This window comes from Borostomias antarcticus, assembly GCF_949987555.1.
Source record: "Borostomias antarcticus genome assembly, chromosome: 1".
Lineage (NCBI taxonomy): Eukaryota > Metazoa > Chordata > Actinopteri > Stomiiformes > Stomiidae > Borostomias > Borostomias antarcticus.
The window spans coordinates 30,903,023-30,925,528 of record NC_140234.1 but is presented as its reverse complement, the minus strand read 5'-3'; the positions used below and the strand labels follow the sequence as shown (position 1 = coordinate 30,925,528).

General features: G+C 46.7%; 1 protein-coding gene across 1 annotated transcript in view; it reads left to right on the top strand.

Annotated features, from left to right (window-relative positions):
• Positions 1 to 22,506, top strand: part of LOC311312983 (unconventional myosin-XVIIIa-like) — a gene marked incomplete at both ends in the record, with an annotated part of 119,278 nt that overhangs the window by 78,467 nt on the left and 18,305 nt on the right. The window contains 12 exons of the mRNA XM_084442990.1: positions 2,683 to 2,826; positions 3,711 to 3,800; positions 4,310 to 4,429; positions 5,822 to 5,933; positions 8,963 to 9,090; positions 13,636 to 13,790; positions 15,483 to 15,606; positions 16,013 to 16,213; positions 17,573 to 17,683; positions 19,232 to 19,336; positions 21,231 to 21,377; positions 21,902 to 22,015. Coding sequence (XP_084299116.1) covers positions 2,683 to 2,826; positions 3,711 to 3,800; positions 4,310 to 4,429; positions 5,822 to 5,933; positions 8,963 to 9,090; positions 13,636 to 13,790; positions 15,483 to 15,606; positions 16,013 to 16,213; positions 17,573 to 17,683; positions 19,232 to 19,336; positions 21,231 to 21,377; positions 21,902 to 22,015 — 1,551 coding nt within the window. The remainder of the gene's footprint in view (positions 1 to 2,682; positions 2,827 to 3,710; positions 3,801 to 4,309; positions 4,430 to 5,821; positions 5,934 to 8,962; positions 9,091 to 13,635; positions 13,791 to 15,482; positions 15,607 to 16,012; positions 16,214 to 17,572; positions 17,684 to 19,231; positions 19,337 to 21,230; positions 21,378 to 21,901; positions 22,016 to 22,506) is intronic.

Here is a 22,506-nt window from a genome sequence, read left to right as displayed (position 1 = left end):
GAGAGAGAGAGAGAGAGGAAAGGGATTGTGGGAAACTGTGTCTCCTCAGGGGGGAATAGATGAATAGAATGGATCCATCCGACCCGGCGGCCCCTCCTCCCCCACCCCCACGTCTTTGACATTCATACAGAGGAGCATGGGGGACTGTGTGAGTGTGTGTGTGAGTGTGTGAGTGTGTGTGTGAGTGTGTGTGTGTGAGTGTTGTGTGTGTGTGTGTGTGTGTGTGTGTGTGTGTGTGTGTGTGTGTGTGTGTGTGTGTGTGTGTGTGTGTGTGTGTGTGTGAGTGAGTGAGTGAGTGAGTGAGTGAGTGTGTGTGTGTGTTGTGTGAGAGAGAGGGAGTTTGTGTGAGTGTGTGTGTAATGGCAGAGAACAGAACAGATGTGCGTGCGGGATTCTGTGTGTGTGTGTGTGTGTGTGTGTGAGGGTGTGTGTGTATGTGTGTGTGAGGGTGTGTGTGTGAAATGGCAGAGGTGCGTGGGGGAGCTGTCAGTCAGTCAGCCCATGGTGGTGATGGTGCCTACTGCCTAATTAAACCGTTGCTTAAAGACAATGCTTTTCCCCCAACTGGGAACAGGGGCTGTGTAACACGTGCAGCTGCCGCTGTGTGTGTGTGTGTGTGTGTGTGTGTGTGTGTGTGTGTGTGTGTGTGTGTGTGTGTGTGTGTGTGTGTGTGTGTGTGTGTGTGTGTGTGTGTGTGTGTGTGCGTGTGTGCGTGTGAACATCTGTGCTCAGACTCAGCAAAGACCATCCACTCCTGTTTGACCCACTGGACTAAGAAAGGCCTGTAAAAAAAAAAGATTCCTCTCCAGCAGCTCCACAATCATCCACCCCTCTCTGGATGAGTCTCAGCGCTGGTTCAATGGAGACACCTCCGGATATTTACCCTCCTCCTCCAGGGTGTTTAGTATGGTACCTACAGTACACCAAGGCTGCTTTTCAAAGAAACCTTTCAAAGAGTTGAGGGCAACTGAGGGAGACTTTCTGGGGATTCAACACGCTGCCAAAAGGGTCCTCTCCTGATCCACAAACGAAGGCAGTTGGTTCAAGTGCAAAGTTTTGTGGACATGGCAGCCAACATTCTCTGTGAAATTCAGCCTGTTTCACAAACCGCTGTTTGTTGTTGAGATCAATTTACTGCCTTTTAGCAGCATGACAATTTCAAAAAGCGGTGTTCTCAGACCTGGCAACCCAGTGGCGGACGTGTCCAATCGAGTCCCTGTAATTGGGTTGCCAGATTACCTGGGGGTATTGGGAAAACTCATGTAGCAGCTGGTACTCCTAATGCCTTCCATAACAGGCTTTCTAAGTGGTATCGATGTTTGGTTCCTTTCTGTGTGGAGTTCTTCCTCTCGCTCCTCTCTGTAATGACACGAGCAGCCCGCTCTCTTGATTCCTACATCTTCATAGCTACATCTGGTACAGAGCTGAAATAGTAACATTTTAATGTCCTGTGATAGCCACATCTGGTACAGAGCTGAAATAGTAACATTTGAATGTCCTGTGATAGCCACATCTGGTACAGAGCTGAAATAGTAACATTTGAATGTCATGTGATAGCCACATCTGGTACAGAGCTGAAATAGTAACATTTTAATGTCCTGTGATAGCCACATCTGGTACAGAGCTGAAATAGTAACATTTGAATGTCCTGTGATAGCCACATCTGGTACAGAGTTGAAATAGTAACATTTGAATGTCCTGTGATAGCCACATCTGGTACAGAGTTGAAATAGTAACACTTGAATGTCCTGTGATAGCCACATCTGGTACAGAGCTGAAATAGTAACATTTGAATGTCCTGTAAAAGAGATCACTTTATTGAAAAGCTTCTCTGTTTACCTGCTGACTTATCTGCAAATTGTGAACCTTGATTTGAGCCTTTGTAGTCTTTTCTTTTAGGCTTGCTGCAGATGCTGCCATTTAAGGGACCTTATTTTGCTCACAAGAAAAACTTAGAGCATCTTTAATATTAAGGACATTGGGGGACTACATTATGATGTTCATTATCAATTTAAATGCAATCCCTTTTCTAGAGCTATTTTCAATCTTGATCAGATATCAACCATTGGCTCCAAGCTGTAGGTGCAGGACTTGGTTAAGCCTCATGGCCTGAAGATAGATTAGTGTTAATGTGCCTTCACAGAGGCTAGGGTCACACTTAGCCCCTCCCCGTTCACCACAATATCAAGGTTCCCTCTTCTGGAACTGAAAGGAGATCATTCACGCAAACCCTCCCCCAGAAAGAGTCCCCTTCCCTGGGCCCCTCTGAACCGGCTAGCCCCTCCTCCATGTTTTCCTCCAGACTGGCTGTCCTTCTCTCTCCCTCCCTCTGAACACGGCCGTGTTAGTCAGCTACTGTACTGTTACTGTACTGGGGAGTTTGGCACATTCTAGTGAGGGGTTTTTATAGATACTGGTATGCACACAGACTCTCAACACATACACACACTCACACTCTCAACAGACACTCACAGACACGCACACACACACACACACACACTCACCCACACACTGCAAAACAAACCCATGTACAGTAAATCATCATACTCTACAAATGTGTCTAAAATAAGTCTAAAGAAACACGCGCACACACACACACTCACACACGCACATACACATAAAATCATGGCTGTGTACAGTATCTCACCTCTCTTCTTCTTCTCCTTGTGTGTGTGCGCGCAGATCCAGGACCTGGCCATCCGCTGCATCCAGAAGAATATCCAGAAGAACCGTGGCGTGAAGGGCTGGCCCTGGTGGAAGCTGTTCACCACCGTGCGACCACTCATACAGGTCCAGCTGAGCGAGGAGCAGATACGCAGCAAGGACGTGAGTACACACACACACACACACACACACACACACACACACACACACACATGGTTCTGTGTGGTTCTGACTGGTTCTGTGTGGTTCTATGTGGTTCTGACTGGTTCTGACTGGTTCTGTGTGGTTCCGACTGGTCCTGTATAATTCTGACAGGTTCTATGTGGTTCTTTGTGATTCTGACTGGTTCTGACTGGTTCTTACTGGCTCAGTGTGGTTCTATTTGGTTCTGACTGGTTTTGTGTGGTTCTGTGTGATTCTGACTGGTTCTGTGTGGTTTTCTGTAATTTTGACTGATTCTGTGGTTCTGGCGGGCTCTTTATGGTTCTGACTGGTTCTGTGTGGTTCTCTGTGATTTTGACTGGTTCTGCCTGGTTCTGTGTGGTTCTGACTAGTTCTGTATGGTTATGACTGGTTCTGTGTGGTTCTCTGTGATTCTGACTGGTTCTGGCTGGTTCTGTGTGATTCTGATTGGTTCTGTGTTGTTGTGACTGGTTCTGACTGGTTCTTCTGGTTCTGTGAGGTTCTGACTGGTTCTGTATGGTTCTGTATGGTTCTGACTGGTTATGTGTGGTTCTAACTGGTTCTATGTGTTTCTGACTGGTTCTGTATGGTTCTGTATGGTTCTGACTGGTTATGTGTGGTTCTAACTGGTTCTATGTGTTTCTGACTGGTTCTGTATGGTTCTGACTGGTTCTCTGTGGTTCTCTGTGGTTCTGACTGGTTCTGTGTGGTTCTTACTGGTTCTGACTGGTTCTCTGTGGGTCTGACTTGTTCTGTGTGGTTCTTACTGGTTCTGACTTGTTCTGTGTGGTTTTGTGTGGTTCTGACTGGTCCTGGCTGGTTTTGTGTGTTTCTGACTGGTTCTGTCCATGGCGTCTTCCCAGGAGGAGATCGTGTCTCTGAGGGGCCGGCTGGAGAAGGTGGAGAAGGAGAGGAACGAGCTGAGACTCAACAGCGACCGCCTGGAGGGCAGGGTGAGACACTCTCTCTCACACACACGCCACACATACACACACGCACACACACGCACATACATACACACACACACACACACTCACATACACACACACACACACACACTCACACTCACACTCACATACACACACACACACACACACTCACACACATATACACACACACATGCACACACACACACACATACACACATGCACACACACATACACGCACACACACACACACACACACACACACACATATATACACACACACACACACACACACACATATATACACACACATACACACACACTCACACACATACACACACACTCACACACATATATACACACACATACACACACACTCACACACATACACACACACTCACTGCTTTAATTAAAGAAGCTGAAAAGCTCCAACGACAAGTCACTCAGGCTTTCAACTCAGCAGTCTGTGGCGTGTTTGTGTTTACATGTGTTTGTGTTTACCCGTGTGTGTTTACGTGTGTTATGTGTGATGTCAGATCACGGAGCTGTCGTCGGAGCTAGCTGACGAGAGAAACACCGGGGAGTCTGCGTCCCAGCTGCTGGAGACAGAGTCCTCCGAGAGACTACGCCTGGAGAAGGACATGAAGGACCTGCAGGTGAGGACACACACACACACACACACACACACACACACACACACTCTCTCACACACATACACACACACTCACAGACATATACAAGTACATAGACACACACACTCACACACACACACACACACTTACACGCACACACTCTCACACACATACACACACACACACACAGACATGTACATAGACACACACTCACACACACACACACACATACCCAGATACACACACACACACACTCACAAACTGACTCACAGTGTTGGTCCAGGTCTGGCCATTGATGTGAGTCCCTCCCATGCACATCTGTCGACCAATCTTACATTTCCAGATCTGAGGGAATGCAGTTGGGTTGGGGGCGAACATCGGTAGGTTCTCTGACTGAACACGGGGCTCGTGTTCAGGTATGCGAGTTCCTGGCGTTGGAGCCAGAGTGACTTGGTAACGGACTGATCTCAGATCAAAGGATGTCTTCTGGATTAATGTTTGATGCAGGAACTGTCAATATTCAGCGCGCATCTGGCGTGTGTGTGTGTGTGTGTATGTAATTGTGTGTGTGTGTGTGTGTGTGTGTGTCTCCTGGAGTGCCGCTGAGCATCTGAGCGGAGGACTCCTAATGATGCAGTCCTTTAATGGCTGATGAAAACAGAGCAGTGTTGTTTTGTCGTGTGGGGTGTGTTGTTGTTTGGAAAAAGTCATTGTTTATTCCTGCTGGGGTTCGGTGTAGCGGATGAGGGCGAGTGTGGGATCGAACCCGGGTGTTTTTTGCGTGTTACAGCCATTATCTGTTTGCTGTTGGCTGACCCCCCTCACTTCCTCTGCATGGGAAATTCAAAAATGTCAAAAAGGTTTGGAAATCCATGTGAACTACTACTATAGTGATATAGTCTGAACATTAGCTAACCTGCTATGTTTATTACTAGACACTTCTCATTCACACACACATGGAGGGACCTCCATACCATGCCTTGTCATATTCTGGGGACTTGAATGTTATTGTGAAATCATATTGACAACCCCCACCCTCCCCCGCCCCAGCCATTTAGGAGGTGCTATTTGACATTTTGACATGATTGGTTTTGAGAGAGGGGGGGGGGGGGGGGGGCTGGAATAGATTTTTCCAATGACTGCACAGACAGAACTGTGTTCGCTTGTAGGAATGGGTTGAGGGATTGTGTGTGTGTGTGTGTGTGTGTGTGTGTGTGTGTGTGTGTGTGTGTGTGTGTGTGTGTGTGTGTGTGTGTGTGTGTGTGTGTGTGTAACGGAAGTTGGTGCATTTGTGTGTGTGCAGGGCCAGGATGTACATGTATACGAGCGGCTCCGTGTGTGTGATCGCGATTCTGGCCGTGTCTGGCTGTAGCCATGTGTGTCGCTGGGTCCTAAAGGCTGCCCTGTCTCTCTCAGGCCAAGTTTGACTCCATGAAGAAACAGATGGAGTCCATGGAGATGGAGGTGATGGAGGCCAGGCTCATCAGGACCTCGGAGCTCAACGGAGAGATGGATGATGACGACACAGGTCAGACACACACACACACACACACACATGCACATACAACTACTACTACTGCTGCTCAGCGGGCTACACTGTCCCCGACTGGCTCTGACCCGAGGGGGCGGAGTCTCGCCACCACGCCATGCACCCCACAACTCAGCCCCTGATTGGGCTAGATACACACTTGTCTTCACTGGTGGGGGCAGGTGGGTAGCCCAGAGAGGGGTCCACAGCCCCTGACCCAACATGACGCGAGGGGGTGGAGTCTTGCCACCACGCCACTGTCCATGCCACTGACCCCACAAATCGGCCCCTGATAGGGCTAGAGAAACACGGTCTGCACCGGTGGGGGCAGGTGGGTAGCCCGGAGAGGGCTCCACTGCCCCGGACCCAATATGAACCGAGGGGGCAGAGTCTCGCCACCACGCCACGGACCCCACAACTCAGCCCTTGAGTGGGCTAGAGACACAGGTTCACTGGTGGGGGCAGGTTGGTGGCCCGGAGAGAGGTACACTGTCCACGACCAGCTCTGACCCGAGGGGGCGAGTCTTGCCATCACGCCACTATCCACGCCACGGATTCCACAACTCAGCCCCTGAGTGGGCTAGAGACCCACGGTCTTCGCCAGTGGGTGCAGGTCGGTGTCTCGGAGAGGTCTAATTGCCTAAAACATCATCCTTTTGCCATTCTACTTAATGTGCATGCTCTCTAAGGGTCAGTAAGCAGAATTTAAACAACTTGCTCATCTTTTGAGCTATAGGCTCAGTTCAAAGCTTAAACTACTCAGGCTGAAAAGTTAAATGTATTAAAATTATTATCTTATTTAAATAATGCAGTTCCAATTCTGCCAGTTTCACATTTCAGCTAAGCTATATATATAATTTATTATATATTTTATATAAAATAGAAATGGCCTTAAAATCCAATAAAATTAGCTGTCTTATTGGCCAATGTAGGCCAATATCTGGTAGTGATTTGGAGTGACTGGGTAACTATGCTGAGCAAAACTGTTCCAGTCTAAATGTAGCTAAACAAATGCTGTTGTTTACATTTTATACATCCGATGGAGCTGATGTGTCCAGGCGACAAGACCTACTGTATCTTAATTTATCAGACATTATTTCATATCATTTCAATTCACAGCTATTTCAGTGGCATGACTAGCTTCCGTCCTACCAGTCCTGAACAGAAACAAGCCAGCCTCGCACATAAACCAGGCTGGACCTGGCCTGGTTCTCTTCTGTGACTATTGTATGTTCTGAATAGGCTGAGCTGAATAACTCTGGAGCTGAATTCAGGTCTGCACGCTGAATAGGCTGGACTGAACAGACATATGAAAACAAAGTCCACACACATGGTCGTCTGGGGGGGTCTCTGAGACGAGGATCGAAAACACCGCTCTTCAGTCAGAAGCACACAGAGCTGCGTCTGTCACGGCGCTGGTGTTCTGGTCGAAGACAGACGCCGACCCTGCAGGGAATGTTTACAATCGATGGTCAGAGAAAAGGGAACCATAGGAGTGGATCTCATAAAACAGCCAGCATCTGAGAAAGAGAGGTTCCACCTGACACTGTCCCCTCCCAGACAGAGAAATACACTACTTTAATAATACCCCTGGATACTGTAGATAGATAGATACTTTAATAATACCCCTCGATACTGTAGATAGATAGATACTTTAATAATACCCCTGGATACTGTAGATATATATATACTTTAATAATACCCCTGGATACTGTAGATAGATAGATACTTTAATAATACCCCTGGATACTGTAGATAGATAGATACTTTAATAATACCCCTGGATACTGTAGATAGATAGATACTTTAATAATACCCCTGGATACTGTAGATAGATAGATACTTTAATAATACCCCTAATAACTTTGATTTATGGGATGAGAATAATAGATAGAATGTTTTATTTAATAAAAATTAATGTTTGATGCCCATTTATGCTTAACTGCATACTCATACCGTCTAAATCATCAGACTCTAATCTCTCATCTTCACACATACATACATACATACATACATGCATACATACATACATACATACATACATACATACATGCATACATACATACATACATACATACATACATACATACATACATACACAACACTCAGGATAGATGACAGATGCTCATGCAGCCACACTGCAGCTTTTGTTTGAACATTTTGAAATGTAATTGACATTCAGCAAGCTGTGTGTGTGTGTGTGTGTGTGTGTGTGTGTATGTTTGTGTGTGTAACCCCATACGTCTGAATTTGAACAATCTGAACTGTTTGAAAATGAACTTTTTAAATATACCACAGCTATGAACCAATCAGAGAGCTGCGCTCTCGTGCTTATGACCACAGCACAGCCGTGCTAATATCCACGATAAACCACTCCCTCTGGTGTGTTATTGCTTAAGTAGTGTTTCATTTTACTAAATTGCGTTGCTTTCAGCCTTCAGCAATCCGAAATAGTTCTAATGTGCAGAAGGACATTTCAGAATCAGAATTTGTTTTATTGCCATTGTTGTATTTCAGTATACTAGGAATTTGCTTTTGGGCATGGTGCATAACATGGAGACAACATTGGACAGGGCGCAAGGACGAGACAGGACAGTGCAAAGAGCAGTACAAAATACTAGTGGAAAATAAGATTAAAACAATATACAGAATGTAGTGCGGTCAGTGTATCTACAGTGAGTGTGCAGAGTATAATATACTATACTACTATACCATACTATACTACACTACTATACCATGACATACTATATTATACTACTCTACTATACCATACCACTCTATGTTATACTATACATCTATACTATACTATACAACACACAAGCTGTGAGCCTGTGAAGAAGGCTCATATGAAAGTAGGGCATTATGAGAAGCTGTAACATAAGCTGCTCGCTGTCAGCAATGTCCAAGAGCTTTTATTCTGATTCTTGAAGTGAATTGATGGAGTTGAAAAAGAATCGATATTGAATTGATCCAGACTGTGCCGTACCCACACCGCCCCCCAACCTTGCTCTGCTCCCTCCCTCCCCCAGGCGGAGAATGGAGGCTGAAGTATGAGCGAGCCATCAGGGAGATCGAGTTCACCAAGAAGAGGCTTCAGCAGGAGTTTGACGACAAACTGGAGGTGGAACAGCAGAACAAACGACAGCTTGAGAGGAGGGTGAGACAAACATCACACACACACACACACACACACACACACACACACACACACACTACACACACTTTTCATACAACCCTGCTTATCTCATGCAGGCATACACACAACTTAGGCAAGGCAAGTTTATTTGTATAGCACATTTCAGCAACAAGGCAATTCAAAGTTCTTTGCATGAGACATTAAAAGCATCAAGACAAAGTGCATGAAACGCATAAAAGGTCATATACTGTAAAACAAAATGCAAATAAATAAATAAATAAACTTAAACTTAGTCCTTACACAAAGTTGTGTTTCAACATGGCATATACAAAAAGATATACAAACACACACACACACACACACACACACACACATACACACACACACACACACACACACACGTTAAATCATCTCTCCCCCCTTTATCGTTCTCACTCTCTTCCTCCTCCTCCTCCTCCTCCTCCTCCTGTCCTTTTTCATTCCTAAGCTAGGCCCATATAACTGTCTAGGTCTATATTTGAGTGGAGAGCTATTTCTCTCTCTGACAGCCTAGCAGCCCAGTCTCATAAACCTCGAATAAAACTTGAGCTTCCCTCAGATTTCACCAGGGAAGAGAGCCTGAGTTATGAGAGAACATCTTTCTGTTTTCCTCTCCTTGGTTTCGCCTGTCTGAACAGTCAGACGCGCGTGAAAACTGTCTTTGCTCTTGTTTTTCTTTGAAACTTCCAATGTTTCAAAGAAGGCCTCAAAAACTGCCGGGTTTTGATTGGCCCATGTGGCCTATTTGTAAGATATCCCCTGTCTCTGAGTGGCACTCTGCATTAGACACAATACACTAGACACAAATACACTAGACACAATACACTAGACACAATACACAAGGGAACACAAGACTTGCGTTTGCAGGCTGATATATGCCAGCGTTACCCGTGTTCCTCCTCTGATCCATCCACTCAGTATTAGAACCACCAACATACTACTTGAGGGTTTTATGTAGCCTTGTAAAATCATCCTCATCTTGTAAGCTTACATTTTGTTTCACTGCACAGAAGCCTGCAGGCTTGGGGGAGGGTTTCATGAGGCAAGCTAGGTTTACGTTAGGTTCGGCTAACGAACGTTTTTTTTACCAGGAGCGGCTGTCGCTCAGGAGGTAGAGTGGGTCGTCCAATGAACGTAGGGTCTGCGGTTCGAATTCTGTCTCCTCCTGTCCACATGTCGAAGTGTCTTTGGGCAAGACACTGAACCCCAAATTGCTCCCAATGAGCAGATTGCATGGCAGCTGCCTCCATTGGTGTGTGAAATGTCCCTCCCTAAACCCCTGGAACTTGTCCACAAAGCTGGTGCTCGCCTGGTGTTCAACCACCCCAAGTTCTCCCACACAACTTCCTTTCTATGTTCTCTACACTGGCTCCCGGTAGCAGCTCGCAAAACTCTGGTGCTAGCCTACAGGGCAATGAAAGGAACAGCCCCCTCCTACCTCCAGGCCATGTTCAAACCCTACACCCCCTCCCAACCGCTACGCTCTGCTACCTCATCCCGAGGCCCCTGTGGTCAATCGACGCGGTCACAGCCCTTCTCTATCCTGTCCCCGCTGTGGTGGAATGAACTGCCCACTGATGTCAGGACAGCAGAATCGCTGCCCATCTTTTGCCGCAGGCTCAAAACTCACCTCTTCAAAAAGTTCTACCATGATCCTCCCTCTTAAGCACTTAGTGTATTTTTAGTTTGCTACTCTTGCACTTTGCCTTCAGCATTAGATTATGCTCTTAGTCTCTTGTTTTAGAAAGGAGATGCGCTTGTGAGTTCTGGTGAGTAGTATTACACTGACTTTCCAATGTTAAAGGTTAGGGTTAATGTAAATGTAATTAATGGGTGAATGAGAGGCCGTTGTAAAGCACTTTGGATAAAAGCGCTATATAAGCGCAGTCCATTTACCATTTATGTAATTAGGGCCCGAGCACACTGGCGGTGCGAGGCCCTATTGTATTTCGAAGGATTATTCTCCTTCTCCTCCTCCTTCTCCTTCTCCTTCTCCTTCTCCTTCTCCTTCTCCTTCTCCTTCTCCTTCTCCTTCTCCTTCCAAAACAAATGCCTTTTTGGCGGCCTAAACATCGATGAAAACGGATGAAACTTTGCAGATACGTCAGTCCCGGTGAAAATTTTGATAATTCATGGGTGACGGAAATGGGCGTGGCAAAACGGCTCAAGAGCGCCCCCTGGAAAGTTTAAAATGGCGAGCCCCACCTTTCAGTTTGATGTATGCGAACGAAATTCGGAGGGCATATGTATTTCATCGAGACACACTAAAATGTCTCTTGGAGCTATACCCAACATGCAACAGGAAGTCCGCCATTTTGCTCTTAATGTGCCATTTTCCCCTTGTTTTTAACATTTCCATGCCTCGTACTTTAACGAACTCCTCCTACAGATTTCATCCGATCAACTTCATATCGGGTCAGCTTCATCTTAAGACCTTTGTGATCAAAAGTTATCAAAAAAATTGAGTTTTCACCAAACACCCTTGCCGTGGCGCCCCGCCAAAGTTTGACATTTCGCCATAAAACACAAAGTCCTCATAACTCCTCCATACATTATCCAATTTGTCCGATATATCTCACGCTTCATGACGGTTCTGTCCTGAACACATCTATGTGTCAGTATTGCGTCATACGTATAGCGCCACCTATTGGTGAAACAGGAAGTCCTCATAACTCCTGCATTCATCATCCGATTTGCACCAAATTGCTGAAGCTTCATGAAGGTCGCATTCTGAACACTTCTATGCGTCGGTATTGAGTCACACTTACAGCGCCACCTACTGGTGAAACAGGAAGTCCTCATAACTCCTACATACGTTATCCGATTTACTCAACATTTCTCACGCTTCATCAAGGTACCGTCCTGAACACATCTATGCTTCGGTATTGAGTCACGCCTAGAGCGCCACCTACTGGTGACAGGAAGTTTCTCTCAGTACTGCACACCGCCAAAGTTTGATATTTCGCCATAAAACACGAAGTCCTCATAACTCCTCCATACATTATCCAATTTGTCCGATATATCTCACGCTTCATGACGGTTCTGTCCTGAGCACATCTATGTGTCAGTATTGCGTCATACTTATAGCGCCACCTATTGGTGAAACAGGAAGTCCTCATAACTCCTCCATACATTATCCAATTTGTCCGATATATCTCACGCTTCATGACGGTTCTGTCCTGAACACATCTATGTGTCAGTATTGCGTCATACTTATAGCGCCACCTATTGGTGAAACAGGAAGTCCTCATAACTCCTCCATACATTATCCAATTTGTCCGATATATCTCACGCTTCATGACGGTTCTGTCCTGAACACATCTATGTTTCAGTATTGCGTCATACTTATAGCGCCACCTATTGGTGAAACAGGAAGTCCTCATAACTCCTCCATACATTATCCAATTTGTCCGATATAGCTCACGCTTCATGATGGTTCTGTCCTGAACACATCTATGTGTCAGTATTGCGTCATACGTATAGCGCCACCTATTGGTGGAACAGGAAGTCCTCATAACTCCTGCATACATCATCCGATTTGCACCAAATTGCTGATGCTTCGTGAAGGTCACCTTCTGAACACATCTATGCGTCGGAATTGAGTGACACTTACAGCGCCACCTACTGGTGAAACAGGAGGTCCTCATAACTCCTACATACATTATCCCATTTACTCCAAATTGCTCACGCTTGATGAAGGTCGCGTCCTGAACACATCTGTAGATCAGTATTGAGTCCTACTGATAGCGCCACCTACAGGTCAAGCAGGAAGTCATCATAACTCCTACATACATTGTCCAATTTACTCAACATTTCTCACGCTTCATCAAGGTACCGTCCTGAACACATCTATGCTTCGGTATTGAGTCACGCCTAGAGCGCCACCTACTGGTGACAGGAAGTTTCTCTCAGTACTGCACACCGAAATAGCACACCCTTTAACTGCGCCACTCCCCGACACGCGTGGGGTGCGAGGGCCCGCTCACTGCTGCTCGCAGCCCTAGTTCAGATTGAAATACACCAATCATTTTCAAATTTTCTCTCTCTTGGTCCTCAATCCTCTGTATCTATCCATCTATCCATCTCTCTCTCTCTCTCTCTCTCTCTATCTATCTACAGTATATATCCTTCTATCTCCTATCTATCTATCTATCTATCTCTCTCTCTCTCTCTCTCTCTCTCTCTCTGTATATGTGTATATCGATTAGTGCTGATTGAATGGGCCAACTGAACCCGAGGTTGTTGCTAGTGTAACCAGAGGTATTCATAGACCTTGGCTGCTACCTGTAGTTTATTTCCCGTTTCATCTTGGAGCGCTCGGCTGGGATGTGTGTTGCTGTCACACAAACAAACGCACTTTGTGTAATGGGATGTTTTACAGCCCTGTTACTAGTGGTGTTCATGTGGTATTCGACTGCTTCCTGGCGATTTTCATACTTCCTTACAAAATGTCTGATCTCTCTCTCTCTCTCTCGGCCTCTCCCTCCATCTCTGTCTCTCCTCTCTCTCTGTATCTCCTCCTCGTAGCTGAGTGACCTCCAGGCAGACGGAGAGGAGGTGCAGAGGGCCGCCCAGCAGCTGAAGAAGAAGTGTCAGAGGTTGACGTCGGAGCTGCAGGACACCAAGCTGCACCTGGAGGGACAGCAGAGCCGCAACCACGACCTGGAGAAGAAGCAGAGGAAGTCAGTATAGATCTCCACACACACACACACACACACACACACACACGCACACACACACACACACACACACACACACACAACCTTCCCCTACATGCACACACACACACACACACACACACACACACACACACACACACACACTCACAACCTTCCCTTACACACACTCACACACTCACACACACACACACACACACACTCATTCTTTTCCTCTCTCCCCCTCCCCCTCCCCCTCCCTCTCTCTCTCTCTCTCTCTCTCTCACTCACTCTCTATTTCTCTCTTTCTCTCTCTCTCTCTCACATTTATATAAAGTGCTTATGCAACACATACTGTATGCATCACACAACTCACACTCAAGAACACACACAATCAGATTAAATTCCCCGATGCTATTTTACAAGGACACCGTTAAAAAGCGCCGCCCAAGACGATTGTGATACTGTAGGTTTAAAGAAATGCAACGTTTTTTCCTTGATCTGAGAATGATGATGGGGTGCAGCCAGACCCTTCTCCAGCACTGGAACAGAGCCTAACAACACGCCTGGCGACAAAACGCAAAGCCAAGGTCTGGTCCTGATCCTGGATCAGTTTGAAGCAGAGCCTCTTTTACTGGGACCGGAGGAGTCACGCTTACGGCATATTGTACTGTTCTAACACACCCACGATGAGGGAAATACAAACTGTTTTATACTGCTGAGTGAACTATATCATAGATACAATCCCATAGATATTATACTGTATAGCCTACATGTGTTGCAGAAGCCGTCTCTTTCCCCCTGAGCGGCGTGGGAAAGTTCGCACAACTCCAGTCAGCTACACAGCGCTTTGTCGGGTGCCCGGGTCGAGGAATAGATCGATGAAAAATAGAGGTCCCGGCACTCACGTTTTGGTAGAAAAAGAAGTTTAATAAGGACAATGTAGACAATGGACGTTTCGGCGTTTATGCCTTCCTCAGCATGTGAACAACAAACAAACGACAAACTGAGTAAATACTACAAGCTAGGGTAGTATAACCAATCAGCATAGCCGCTCACTAATGCGCAATTCCTATCAGCTGCCAGGTCATGCAGCACTCAGGTGTCCAACTTAGCTCAGAAAAAATCCAATTAAGGAACATTGACATGTCATTTAGATAGAAAACGAGTTTGAAAACAAAAAATATATCTAACAGCTACATGTCAAAAGGACAAAGATAACCACATTCTAGGATATTCCATAATAAAAACGGACAATTATTCGATGCAGGAACAGAAATATGTGAGAATGTAAACATATATATATTTATTTTTTCATGGATCGGGGAAATATTTTGAATCTCTTTCCCCCTGATCCATGGTCAGTAGCCCCCCTGCCTCCATCAGTAGTGGTGTTATTGCAGAGCGCTGCTGGTGGCTGGGTGGTCTGCTCCTGTGGGCTGAGCCCCTCTAAGCTCCTCGGTAAACAGCAGGCCGTGCCTGTCACCAGGGGAGAGTGTGGTGTGTGTGTGTTGTGCCAGAGAGCTGCGTTAACGGCAATGTTTACGCAGCTGTGTGTGTGTGTATGCGCGTGCGTGTCCCGGCTGTGACGTGTGTGTGTGTGTGTGTGTGTGTGTGTGTGTGTGCACGCGCGCGTGCGCGCGTCGCGGCTGTGACGTGTGTGTGTGTGCGTGTCCCGGCTGTGACGTGTGTGTGTGTGTGTGTGTGTGTGTGTGTCAGGTTTGACTCGGAGCAGAGCCAGGCCCAGGAGGAGGTGCAGAGGGAGAGGGCCCAGAGGGACAAGCTGAGCCGGGAGAAGGACATGCTGACCGGAGAGGTGTTCAGCCTGAGACAGCAGCTGGAGGTACACACACACTAACACTTGGATCTGCGCGCGTGTGTGTGTGTGTCTGTCTGTGCATGTGTGTCTCTGTGTCTGTGTGTGTGTGTGTCTGTGTTTGTCTGTGTGTGTCTCTCTGTGTGTGTGTTCTTCTCTGTGTGTGTGTGTGTGTCTCTGTGTGTGTGTGTGTGTGTGTGTGTGTGTGTGTGTGTGTGTGTGTGTGTGTGTGTGTGTCTCAGAATGATAAGACATACCATGGTGAGACACTCAGACAACCGCACTCTGGTTTTCCAGTGTAAAGCTGCATGTTTTGGCCCACGCATTCGCACACACACACACCCACACACACACCCACACACACACTCATCAGGCCCCTGCGTGTGTGTGTTCATCTGTGTGTGTGTGTGCGTGCGTGTATGTGTGTGTCCAGGATAAGGACCTGGAGATGTGCGCGGTGAGCCTGAAGGTAGAGCAGCTGGAGGCGGAGCTCCAGGACCTGTCGTCCCAGGAGACCAAGGACGAGGCGTCGCTGGCCAAGGTCAAGAAGCAGCTGCGCGACCTTGAGGCCAAGGTCAAAGACCAGGAGGAGGAGCTGGACGAGCAGGCCGGGACCATCCAGATGCTGGAGCAGGTAGAGTAGAGTAGAGTAGAGTCCCCCTGGATCAGTTAGATATCTACTCTGAGTGTGCTATTTTGGACCTTCAGCCCTACAGTATGTGTGGTCTGTCTACCATGAACCTGAAACATCAAAATCGGAATCAGAATTAGTTTTATTGCCATGCAGTTTTTTAACATACTAGGAATTTGCTTTCGGTAGTGGTGCAAAACATGGAGACCGCGTGGGACTGGATGCAGGGACGAGACAGGACAGTGCAAAGAGAAAGTACAAAAAGCTAGTGCAAATAGGATAAGCTAAGAAAAAGAACAACATACATGAGACCATGATTTCACACATCGTTCCAGTATTGAGCTAGCTGCAGTTTTTCTGCAGGCTCTCACTGGGCTACTATGGAAATCAATGGGGCACCTGGAAATGTGCTGGAAAAACTATGATTAAAGTGAAATTAAACTGAGACGGAAAGCGCAGGGTGTAATCTGACCAGCCTCAGTATGCTCTCCTGTGAAATGTATCACAATCCAAATATTTGTACAGTATATGTTTGGCATGGCTTGAACATAAGCATTCTCCTGGCACTTGTTTTCACTGCTCCAACGAAGGACTATGCGCAAGTCAGGCCAAACCTAAAAATATTCAGATTGCGATAGAGACAGATCCTAGTTTCTATAATCTGTCTAGTAATCTATTTCTAGATTAGATCTGCACTTTGAGATTGTCTGACAATTACTACTATTACTACTACTACTACTACTACTACTACTACTAATAATAATAATAATAATAATAATAATAATAATAATAAAAAAAGTTATTATTATTATAATAATAATAATAATTATTATTGGTATTATTATTGGTATTATCTTCGGTGGTTTTAACCAGGCAGAAATCTTAGCCAGATAATTGTTTTGATGTGAAGGTTCGAAAAAGGACATGGTGTTGGGGGGACATGCATCTTCGTAGGTGTTCAGTCAATATAACTTGTTTTTCAGAAACACAATGCTAGGCTAAACGGCTACTGTATGTTGTACTCATGTCTGAGACCTACAGTACAATATACTCCTGATGTGGTTGGACTTTCCCGGTACCTACAGTAACTAAACTGATCATTCACCTGGTCTTCCTCTGTTCGTGTGGACCTGGTTCCATCCTGATGGGATTAGACACTCTGGCTGTATTTCAAACTGAAGGGCTCATCCCTACGGCCTACACCCTACGGAGTATCTTCCCTTCGTAGTGAGCACTGAGAAGGGCATAGGGAGTAGGGTGTCAAAATAACGCTGGTCCCGTTTGGGATCCAGCCCGCGTCCTGGTAAGGCCTCTGGTCTCAGAGATACCCAGCTGAGGAGCTGCTCTCCCCTGCGTCCCCAGGCCAAGCTACGTCTGGAGATGGAGACGGAGAGACTGCGCCAGACCCACGCCAAGGAGGTGGAGGGCAAAGACGAGGAGGTGGAGGACATCAGACAGTCCTGCAGCAAGAAGGTCACCACACACTACTACACACACACTACACACTACTACACACGCACTACACACACATTACACACCACACACTACTACACACACACTACTACACACACACTACACACACATTACACACCACACACTACTACACACACATTACACACACATTACACACACACTACACACACATTACACACACATTACACACACATTACACACCACACACTACTACACACACACTACACACACACACTACACACACATTACACACACAACACAATACACACAGGTTACAAACAAAACAGAATACACACAGATTACACACAACACAATACTCACAGGTTACACACACAACACAATACACACAGATTACACACTACAACAATCACAGGCACAACATAACGCAATACTCACAGGTTACACACGTAGCACAATACACATAGGTTACACACACAACACAACACAATGCACTTAGGCTAAGCAGGCTGCACACAGCCTACACACACAACACAGCACTACACCCCCCACCCCCCACCCCACACACAAACACACAGAAATTCCTAATTCCCTCGATGACTATTATAAAATAAATAAAAAGGCGAGTCATCACAACAGCTGAATTACAGTATAGGATGATGTTTCACCGTGTGAGGATGTAAACAAGCCTCTTGTAGCAGTGTCATGTTGATTTGAGGGCCTGGCTCTTGAACCAGTGCTTCATTCAGATTTGAGGAGTGCGTCCCTCTGGGTGTATGTGTGTGTGTGTTTGTGTGTGTGTGTGCGCGCGCGCGCGATTGTGTGTGTGTGTGTGTGTGTGTGTGTGTGTGTGCGATCATGTGTGTGTTTGTGTGCGATTGTGTGTGTGTGTGTGTGATTGTGTATGTATGTGTGTGGGGGGTTAGATTAATTTGCATTGTTTTTGATTTTGTTGTTTTCCCATTCTTGACCTCCCACCCTCCCAATCAGTTATGCCTCTGAACACAAACACCTCCACCTCCCCCCCCCTCCTCTCCTCTCCTCTCCTTCCTCTCCTCCTTCCTTCCTCTCCTCCTCTCCTCTCCTCCTCCCTCCTTCCTCTCCTCCTCTTCTTCCTCTCCTCCAGTCTTCCCCTCCTTCCTCTCCTCCCCTCCTCCCTCCTTCCTCTCCTCTCCTCCTCTCCTCCTCTCCTTCCTCTCCTGCTCTCGTTCCCTCCTCCCTCCCTCCTCTCTTCCTCTCCTCCCCTCCTCCCTCCTTCCTCTCCTCCTCCCCTCCTCCCTCGTCCCTCTGCTCACACGTTAACCTGGTGAATACTGACTGCAGATAGAGGTCTAAGAACACGTTAACATATTGAAGTGATTTAATATGCAAAATAAATTAACTTCTACAGCAGTACCTTTCATCTGAACAGTGGGTTTCAGTGTTGAACTGCGATAACCTCAAGATACAGAAGAAACAGCCTAATGACATTAGTCATATTCATGATTCTGTATTAATAATGCAGAAACGCTACTATAACAGAGCAGCAGAAAGCAGTCATTATGATAATCAGGTGTGTGTGCGTGTGTGCGTGCGTGTGTGTGTGTGCAGCTCAAGCAAATGGAGGTGCAGTTGGAGGAGGAGTATGATGAGAAGCAGAAGGTCCTGAGAGAGAGGAGGGAGCTGGAGACCAAGCTTCTGTCGGCCCAGGACCAGGTGAGACGTCCCCCACACAGGGAGCTGGCTTCATTCTAAGTTCCGTGGACTTATTCCTGGACCATTCGTGGACCCGCCCTGCGATTCAGATCTGCTCCAAAATTTAATGGGTTCTAAGGTGGCCCATGATTCACTCGTCCAACAAGTTTAATAAAACTCGGTTCGGTAGTTTTTGCGTCATCAGAGTCCAAAAAATGAATGGAAGTGAATGGGCAGTACGGCTGTGTTTGGGCAGCCCGTGGATCTGACCCGTGATTCAAATCCGCTCCAAATTTTAAGGGGTTGTAAGTTGGCCCATGCTTCACCCCTCCATCAAGTTTCATGAAAATCGTTTTTATAGATTTTGCGTAATCGTAGTCCAAAAAATGAATGGAGGTGAATGGCCGGCTTGGCTGTATTTGGGTGGCTTGTGGACCCGCCCTGCGATTTGGATCCGCTCCAAAATGTAATGGGTTCTAAGTTGGACCATACTACACCCTTCCACCGAGTTTCATGAAAATCGTTCCAGTAGTTTTTGCGTAATCATGCTAACAGACAAACAAACAAACGCATCCAAACACTCACCCACACACGCTACCGAAAACATTACTTCTCGCCTCTCTGCGCCGTTGCTGGGGCGGAGGTAACAAACAATTTCAAGAATTTTTTTTGGTGCGTTGCTCACTGCTGACTTTCAGAGTTCACTGTCTGTTATGGGAGCCTACCCGGTTCACTTCTACCAAGTGCGTTTGCATTAAACACCATGGTTTTACACACATTTGCACTTCTGAAGCCTATATTATTCTATATTCTATATTCTCCGGCGATTACGCATACAGTATCATTCTTTTGGTGAGTATTTTTCCAAGACAGAGCTACAGTATTGTAGCAATGCAGACTGGTATGTGATGAGGCTAGTTCTTGGATTTTAATACCTTGTCCCGCCACTTATCATTGCATATCCCATCCTCATTGTCCCCAAATCAAAACGTTTTTTTCCCCCAAATTGTGTTATATCACTGTCAGTTGTAGCTACAAGTACTGTACGTTCATTGCGAGTTGAATTGCAAGGACAGGATGTGTCATTATAAGTGAAGGGACAAGGTATTAGAATCAGCAATTGCCTCTTCACATACCTATCTGCATTTCTATCTCTGTCTTGGAAAAGTAATAATCGCCAAAAGGATAATACTGCATGCGTAATCGCAAGAGAATATGTGCTTCAGTCCAGTGCACAATGTGTTTGATACAAGCACACTCAGACTCCGCCAGACAGTGAACCCAAAAAAGTTGCGGCATATAATTAGAAACTAACCACATACTGATGAATTAATCTACATGGTTACTTTCTCACCTGAAAAAATATTAAAACGTACTAGTGACATATTTACAGTCGTAGAGCCAAGATTCAAAGGCTGTTTCATTGTAATGCTGAGATGTGAAACAAGTCCATTCATTTGTAATTTGTGAAAACTGTGATGAGGCTCCAGCCGTGCATTCGTCGAGAAATAATGCACACCTGCTGGCCAATCAGAAAAGAGTATTCACCCAGCCGGTTCACAAACCCCTAAAGGAGACGCCATGCTGTTTTTAGAGAGGTGGTCTTGTCGTGAGTGTCTTTCCATAAGATCTGGTATCTCCAGTCTTGAAAACAGCAGTTTTAGAGCTTTCAACTCTCCAAATACACATCTGTGCCCAGGTGAGTTAACCCTGTGTGGCCACGCCCCCTCCCCCCCGCCCAGGTGAGTTAACCCTGCGTAGCCATGCCCCCTTCCCCCCCTCCCAGGTGAGTTAACCCTGTGTGGCCACGCCCCCTTCCCCCCGCCCAGGTGAGTTAACCCTGTGTGGCCACGCCCCCTTCCCCCCTCCCAGGTGAGTTAACCCTGTGTGGCCACGCCCCCTTCCCCCCTCCCAGGTGAGCCACAGAGACGTGGAGGTGGAGAAGCGTCTGAGGAAGGACCTGAAGCGCACCAAGGCCCTGCTGGCCGACGCCCAGATCATGCTGGACCACATGAAGAACAACGCGCCCAGCAAGAGAGAGATCGCCCAGCTCAAAAACCAGGTAACGCACCCAGTATCCTGCACTTACTGTTCTGCCAATGGTGATGACTTAAAGTAAACACAGTTACTGTATGTTAACCATCTAGTGTGCATATGCTGCTACTTCAACAAATACCGCAACAAATATTACTTGGACCAGTACAGAAATGTGCATGTAAGAATTCACATTATAGACTGACTGACACTGACTACCCCTGCTACACATTGGCCACAATTTCACACGCCTGTATACGGTCCAGCGTTACTGGGTTTTGACCTAGTCTTGTTGCATATAAAACAAACTCAGGTGGTGAAGTAAGCGGTGCAGGTTTCTAAGCAATCTCTACTGCCCTCTGCTGGTTGATTGGTGTAAATCTCATGCTGCAAACAGACACACACGGACACGCGCACATCGCTTAAAACCAGGCAACAGGAGCTGCCGTTGACCCCCTCTCTCTCCCTCTGTTGCCTCTCCGTTGGTGTCAGCTTGTCAGATGTGCTTGCGCTCGGACACCGTGCTGATTTGCCCCCCTCTCTGCCTTTCAGCTGGAGGAGTCAGAGTTCACGTGTGCGGCCGCCGTCAAGGCCAGGAAGTCCATGGAGGTGGAGATGGAAGACCTGCACGTTCAGATGGACGACATCTCCAAGGCCAAACAGGCTGTGAGTTACAGGCTGAGGAGTGCATCCCAAAACCCTCAGTCAGGACAGAGAACTGCACCATAATGATGAATACATGATCGTGAGACAAGACTGCATGGAATCAGTTTGAAATAACGCTCTCTTAAACGCTGTGGTGGTGATCTGGTGGTTAGGGTCAGGGGGTTAGGTTTAGGGTTAGGGGGTTAGGTTTTGGGTTAGGGGGTTAGGGTTAGGGGGTTAGGTTTTTGGTTAGGGTTAGGGGGATAGGGTTAGGGGGTTAGGTGTTGGGTTAGGGTTAAGGTTTGGTGTTGCGGCTAGGGTTGGGTTAGGGTTAGGGTTAGACCAGCGCTGAAAACCGAAGCTACCAATCAGAACCACTGCCTACATCTCCAATAGGGTGAAGGACCCGCCTTATTGGAAATGGTTTCCTCCAAACAAACTGGAGTGGAGAGTCCAAACAAACCAAAACATTCACTGCCCCATTAGGAAGGACCGCCCTGAAGACGTTTGGT